Source organism: Lathyrus oleraceus, chromosome 3 (genome assembly GCF_024323335.1).
Source record: "Lathyrus oleraceus cultivar Zhongwan6 chromosome 3, CAAS_Psat_ZW6_1.0, whole genome shotgun sequence".
NCBI lineage: Eukaryota > Viridiplantae > Streptophyta > Magnoliopsida > Fabales > Fabaceae > Lathyrus > Lathyrus oleraceus.
The window spans coordinates 273,346,637-273,353,147 of record NC_066581.1 but is presented as its reverse complement, the minus strand read 5'-3'; the positions used below and the strand labels follow the sequence as shown (position 1 = coordinate 273,353,147).

Below are 6,511 nucleotides of genomic sequence, written 5' to 3'. Positions count from 1 at the left end.
ACGAAAATATCACTAGCATCGCACATGATCTCAAACAGAAGAGACCAATCTAGGGGAATAACAATCGGTGCTGAAATCAATTTGTTTTTCAATGTCTCAAAAGCTGTGGTGCATTCTTCATCGTACATAAAAGCTTTATCCTTGACCAATAGAATGGTCAACAGTTTTGCGATTTTAGAGAAATCTCTTATGAACCTGTGGTAAAAACCCACGTGTCCTAAGAAACTCATGATACCTTTCTCGTTAACCAGAGGCGGAAGTTTAGATATCACTTCCACTTTTGCTTGGTCGACTTCAATTCCTTTGAAGGAAATTTTGTGACCCAAGACTATTCCTTCTCGCACCATGAAGTGACATTTCTCCCAGTTCAGAATTAAATTTGTTTTATGGCACCTGTCTAAAAAGAGAGAAAGGTTAGTTAAACAGTTATCAAACAAGGATCCAAAGACCGAAAAGTCATCCATGAACACTTACATATGCTTTTCAAGCATGTCAGCAAAGATGGAAGTCATGCAACGTTGGAAAGTGGCTGGAGCATTACACAGCCTGAATGGCATTCTTCTGTATGCAAACACGCCATAAGGGCATGTGAATATTGTCTTCTCTTAGTCTTCCGGAGCGATATCAATCTGATTATACCCAGAGTATCCGTCTAGAAAACAGTAGTAATCATGTCCGGCTAGCCTTTCCAACATTTGGTCAATGAATGGTAACGGGAAGTGGTCCTTTCTAGTCGCTATGTTTAACCTCCTGTAGTCAATACACACATGCCAACCTGTAACTGTCCTTGTGGGGACTAACTCATTCTTCTCGTTTATTATGACGGTGGTCCCTCCCTTTTTTGGGACCACATGCACCGGACCCACCCAAGGGCTGTCAGAAATAGGATAGATAAGACTTGTATATAACAATTTCACCACTTCTTTCTGAACTACTTCTTTCTTTGCTGGGTTTAGTCTTCTCTGCGGTTGGACCACCGGTTTGTGGTCGTCTTCCATGAGAATTTTATGCATGCACATTGTAGGGCTAATACCTTTCAAATCCTAAATTGCCCATCCAATATCATTTTTGTATTTTTTCAGGACTCGGATGAGCTTCTCTTGGATATTCTTGAGGCTCGAATTTATTATAGCTGTGCATTTACCTTCAAAATTGAGAAAGACATATTTGAGATTCTCAGGAAGTTGTTTCAACTCCGTTCCCTTCTTGGGCTCTTTAACCTCCTCACTAGTTTGAGGTAGTCGTAAATCTTCCCACCGGTGTGGTCGAGATCCTTTCCAAGGGGGTTGCACGTCCATCATGGCCATCATTTCGGATTCCCCGTTATCCACTTCTTTATCACTATCGAAAATGGACAAACTCAACACTCTTTCCAAAGGTAACTGTGGTGCATTCAAAGGACTATCATACGTCATCACTTGATCCAGAACCTCTATAGTATGACTGGTGCAAATATCATCTTTGTATTTCATGGTGTTTCAAACATCAATCTTTAATTCCTCATCATAAACCTTCAAAGTCATAGTCCCTTCTTCTATGTTGATCAATCATCTTCCTATCTCTAAAAAGGGTCTCCCAAGAATGAGAGGGATCTCTTCATCTTCAGGCATTTCTAGAATCACGAAATCCACCGGGAATACGAACTTGTCAATTTTCACTAGAACATCTTCAATAATACCATAAGGTTTCTTAACCGAATGATCCGCTAATTGGAGTGCCATCCTAGTATCTTGTACAACCCCTATACCAAGCTTCTTGTAAATGGATAACGGTATAAGACTCAAACTTGCTCCTAGATCAATAAGAGCCTTTTTGAATGACATATCTCTAATGGTACCAGGAATAGTGACCGCTCATTGATCTTTTTTCTTCATTGGGATCTTTATACCCTGTAAAATAACACTACAAGTTTCGGTTAAAATAATCGGGTTAGTGTCGATGGTACGCCTCTTAGAAATTATGTCCTTCATGAACTTGGCATAAGTAGGCATTTGTTCAAGTGCCTTCAAAAGCGGAGTGTTAATTTCTAGCTTCTTGAACAACTCTAGGAACTTCTTAAAGTTTTTGTCATGTTGCCCCTTTTTCTTGTTTCTGGTGGGAAAAGGAAGCTTAGTGACTTGCTTAGGCTCAATGACTTTTTCTTTCACCGCTGGTTTCGGTGCAACCACTTCTTCCCTTACAGCTTCATTTTCTTTGATCTCAAGATCCACTTCGATCAATTGATCTTCCTCTTTAGCCATCTCCTCAAGTACTTCATGAGATGTACCACTTCTTGTTATCACAACGCTTACATTATTATACTCTCTAGGATTTGTCACAATTGCACTAGGTAGAGCACCTTGTGCTTGAGAACTCGAGGCTAATTGTTGTGCTATTTGACCCATCTGGACTTCAAGATTTTTTATGGATGCGGTGGTGTTTTTCTGATTGTTTCGGGTTTCTTCTTGGAATTGAACATTATGAGCTGCCATTCTTTTAATGGCAATCTCCCAATCAGCTTTCTTCGAGGCTTGTTGTTGTTGTTAATATTTAGTTTGGTATTGATCTTGTTAAGGAGCATTCCCTTTCTGGTCTTTCCATGAGAAGTTGGGATGATTCTTCCAACCTGGATCGTACGTGTTGGAATAGGGATTATTCTGCTTCAAAAATTTGATTTCCTCAACTTGTTAAGGAGTTGCAAAACAATACACTGTTTGGTGGACCATTACAAATCTCACAACAAACAATAGGAGCAGGTTAGACTTCTGCCACCTGTTGGGTCCCTATATCCATCGCCTTCAACTTCTTCTCAACTTCAGCAGCTATAGTATCTTCGATACGCATTTTATTGGTTTCCAGCTTTAAATCGATAACCCCTTCTGGTTTACTTTGACATTTGTCGTACAGCTCCAAGTGCTGATTAGCAGCAATAGGTTCAATGATCTTTTTGATACCGGTGGTTGTTGAGAAATTAGTAGAGCCATCGGCTGCGGTATCAATCAACGGTTTGGTCTTTATTTTGTGATCATTCATAAACATTTGCATTTGTTTTGTTGGATCCATATTATGAGTTTGGAAGGCTACCATGACTCTCTTGAATCTCTTGTAGGTGTATCCCAATGTTTCCCCATCCTTTTGCTTAAAATCCAGAATTTCATACCTCTTCCTCAGAAAAAACGACGATGGAAAGTACTCATTCAGGAAGGTTTTTTGCAACTCTTCCCAAGATGTAATGCTCCCGGCTGGAAGAGAATATAACCATTCTTCGGCTTCTTCCGCTAAGGTGAATGGGAACATTCTCAACTTCTTAGCTACTTCGGTGTGACCATCAATTTTTAGAGTGTTACTCATGGTCAGAAACCTCTGCAAACGCTTGTTTGCATCTTCATTTACCTTTCTAGTGAAATGCTTCCTTTCAAGTTGATTAATAGTACTAGGATGTAACTGGAAATTAGCCGCATTCACTGGTTGGTTGACAATTGTTAATCTGCCGGTTGGTGCATTTGCACCTCCATAGTCACCCAATAGTCTTTCTGGTGGCAGTGGATTCTCCCCCATTATTTTGATCTCTCTCTCTGAGCCTGAATCTGAACCTGAATGAATGGGAGGTTGTTCTTCTTCTGATTCCAGTCTTGCCAATCGAGCTTGTCTGAGTCTTTCCCACAAAGTTCTTTCGATTTCTATGTCAAAAGGAAAATCAGCCGAGGCCTTACCTTGCATACAAATATCATACACAAATTAGTTGATATTAATCAAAATAAATTATTAAAATAACGGAAAATAAATTTTAGTTGCATAGCAACAAAATTTCAATTGAAACAATTTAAACTTTATATTTGGCAGTCCGCGGCAGCGGTGCCAAAAACTTGATCGGGAAAATAACAAGTGTACTATTTTGCCAATGTAATAATAATAGGGACGTTTCCCAAGTATCGATCTCGAGGATTGCGCAGCAATATGAGTTTAAATTGTGATTCAATTGAACAAAACAAATAGTTGAGGGTTTGTAATAAGTCACTGTATGAGAAATGAAAGCAGAATAAATCTTTTTCACAATTTATAATATTATGCCAAAGATCGTGTATGAATATCTCCTGTAGTGACCTTGAATGTATATCTCCTTAAACAGTTCAAAATTGTAATTATCGGATCTTAAAATTGTTTCCTCCTAAGACCTTAGTGGGAAACCTTTGGTCATTCATTCTAATCTCTAAGTCCTTAGGCGATTAAAATGAAACCAATCCTTTTGAAATAACAAGATATAACCGGTAACCATAGGGTATCCCTAGCCCTAGGTGATATCTACTACAGTTTCACTGTGCAAAAACCTTAACAATTGCAATCCCGCAAATTGTTAACCATGTAACAATCCTTATTTTTCTGATAATGAAAGCATTAAAAATATTGCACAATGACATTGACAAACAAACATAATATTAAGGAAATTATCAATTCATAGTCATTACACGATCAATTCAGGGACACCCCCTGGCATTGGGGGGTTTATATACTCATATTATTCAAATAAGATACAATATAAAATTTAGACATTACAAGAATAAAGGAATATTGTTGATCTTCAATTGCATCCGCTCTTGCAGAACCTCCATTCTCCGCAACTCTTGATTGTTCCGATCTCAATCGTACCAATTCTTTATCGTGTAAAAAGTCCCCGTTCTCAATCTCCAAAAGTCCCCTAAATAGTTACTTATCAAATATTTGATGTAGCAAATGTCCACAATGCCCTCCGGGATCAACAATGCCAAAACACAGGAAAAAATAGAATATGAGGTGTCCAAGCCAACACTGGCCATGTCAGGAAACACGGTCGGTCGTGTTGTCTTACTGATGCCTAGCCTCTAATACGCCCCTTCCAGGGTTGCTGACACGGGTCGTGTCAGCTGACACAGGCACCCATGTCAGCTCCCTGTTTTAGCACCTGGCTTTTCTTCTCCTGACATGGGCCGTGTTAGGCAACACGGGTGGTCATGTCAGGGCTACTGCACCGTCAAATTTCTTCATCCGACGAGCCCGGAATGTCTGATTTCCTTGGTGAGTCCTTGGGTATTCTTGCTTACACCTGAAACCAATCAAACTACCACAAGGAGACATAAAATGGAGTATAATGACACAAACCAAAGATAATAATCAAAACCGAATAGAAATGCAAACATCTAATTTACTAAACAAAATAACATAACAGGTAGAATAATATGTTACCGGCTTCATGAATTTGTGCCTAATGAGTATCAGAAAACAAGTCGAATTGGAGACCGATCAAAGACGTAGGATTGATATTCATGTTTACACAGTTCTACAACCCCACATTACATTGTTTCACATTTCAGGACTTTCTTCTAGCTCCCACGGTGGAAGAATTTGCTCACTTGCTCCAACTTCTAGTTAAGAACCAAGTGCCTTACATGATCGAAGATAACTTCCCAAATTTTGCCGAGATAGAAAAAGCATTACACATGAAGAAGAATTTGATTGAGTTCAGTTTCCGAGTTAAGGGTAATACCAATGGCCTTCCGTCTAAGTTCTTGTTCGAGAAAGCCACCGTATTTGCTAATAGTGGGAGTTGGGACGCCTTCTATGCAGCTTTGATTACTCATCTATGGTCTGGTGCTATTCCCAACCGTCGAAGGTTTCATTGATAAGGTCATCATCACCATCTTCATCTCCTAGAGCCCAGTTTCTACACTACTAATTGATATTTTCTTGTCTTTCCATTGGAGAAACATGAAGAAGGGCAGGACTATTAACTGCTGCATTCCTCTACTTCACAAGTGGATCATGACCCACTTGCCAAAGAGAGGACCATTTGCTGATAATGTGGGGGCTTTGAAGTGGTCACAAAGGTTGGTGTCATTGGATGCTCAAGACGTCATTTGGTACAACCATGATTATATGTGGGTAGAACTTATCTTTCACTCTGGGGAGTTTCTAAGTGTTCCGCTCATCAGTACTAAAGGGGGTTTGATCAACTATAACCTTGTTCTCTCACTACGTCAGTTAGGCTCTCCATTGAAAGAAAAACCATATGACTGACAATTGGAAGAACTACTTTTAGCTGAAGGGGTCGAGAATCCGAATTTGATGAAGACAGTGTGCAGAGCCTGAGGTAAGATACAACATATTGGGAGGAAAGAATTGGACAAACAGACATGTACCATGACAATACCATATTCTATTTGGGTGAAGTCAAGAGCTAAGACGATTAAGTTACCATACCCATGGGAATCTTCCATGAGTCTCAAGATTATTGAACCACCTATTGCTACCATTACTGAAGTGGATCATCTCAAAGAGACTATCAGGAAGTTGGAGAAAGAGAACGCCAGCCTCCAGTCTAGTCTGAGAAAAGTCACATCGGAAAGGGATGCTTTAAAGACCAACCTCAGTCAAAAGAGAGAGCGATTCAACAAAGTAGACATCGACATTCAGATTGAGCAGAATAAGAGAGGAAAGGTGGCAAAAGCCTTGAAGGAAACTTTTGAGACCCTTGCAACCAAGAAGAAACAATTAGCTG

The 6,511-nt window shown here is 39.6% G+C and overlaps 1 protein-coding gene across 1 annotated transcript; it reads left to right on the top strand.

The window, feature by feature from the left end:
• The first annotated feature begins 5,279 nt into the window (after positions 1-5,279).
• Positions 5,280-6,030, top strand: LOC127130805 (uncharacterized). Its single transcript, XM_051059772.1, has 2 exons — positions 5,280-5,626; positions 5,718-6,030. The coding sequence occupies exons 1-2, from the start codon at positions 5,280-5,282 to the stop codon at positions 6,028-6,030; spliced, it is 660 nt and encodes a 219-aa protein (XP_050915729.1).
• Positions 6,031-6,511: the final 481 nt, after the last annotated feature.

Excerpts from the sequence above, each read along its gene's own strand:
- LOC127130805 (XM_051059772.1), top strand. The coding sequence starts at position 5,280 with ATGTTTACACAGTTCTACAACCCCACATTACATTGTTTCACATTTCAG. Across the intron at positions 5,627-5,717 it reads GCTATTCCCAACCGTCGAAG|AAACATGAAGAAGGGCAGGA; the intron begins GTTTCATTGATA and ends TTTCCATTGGAG.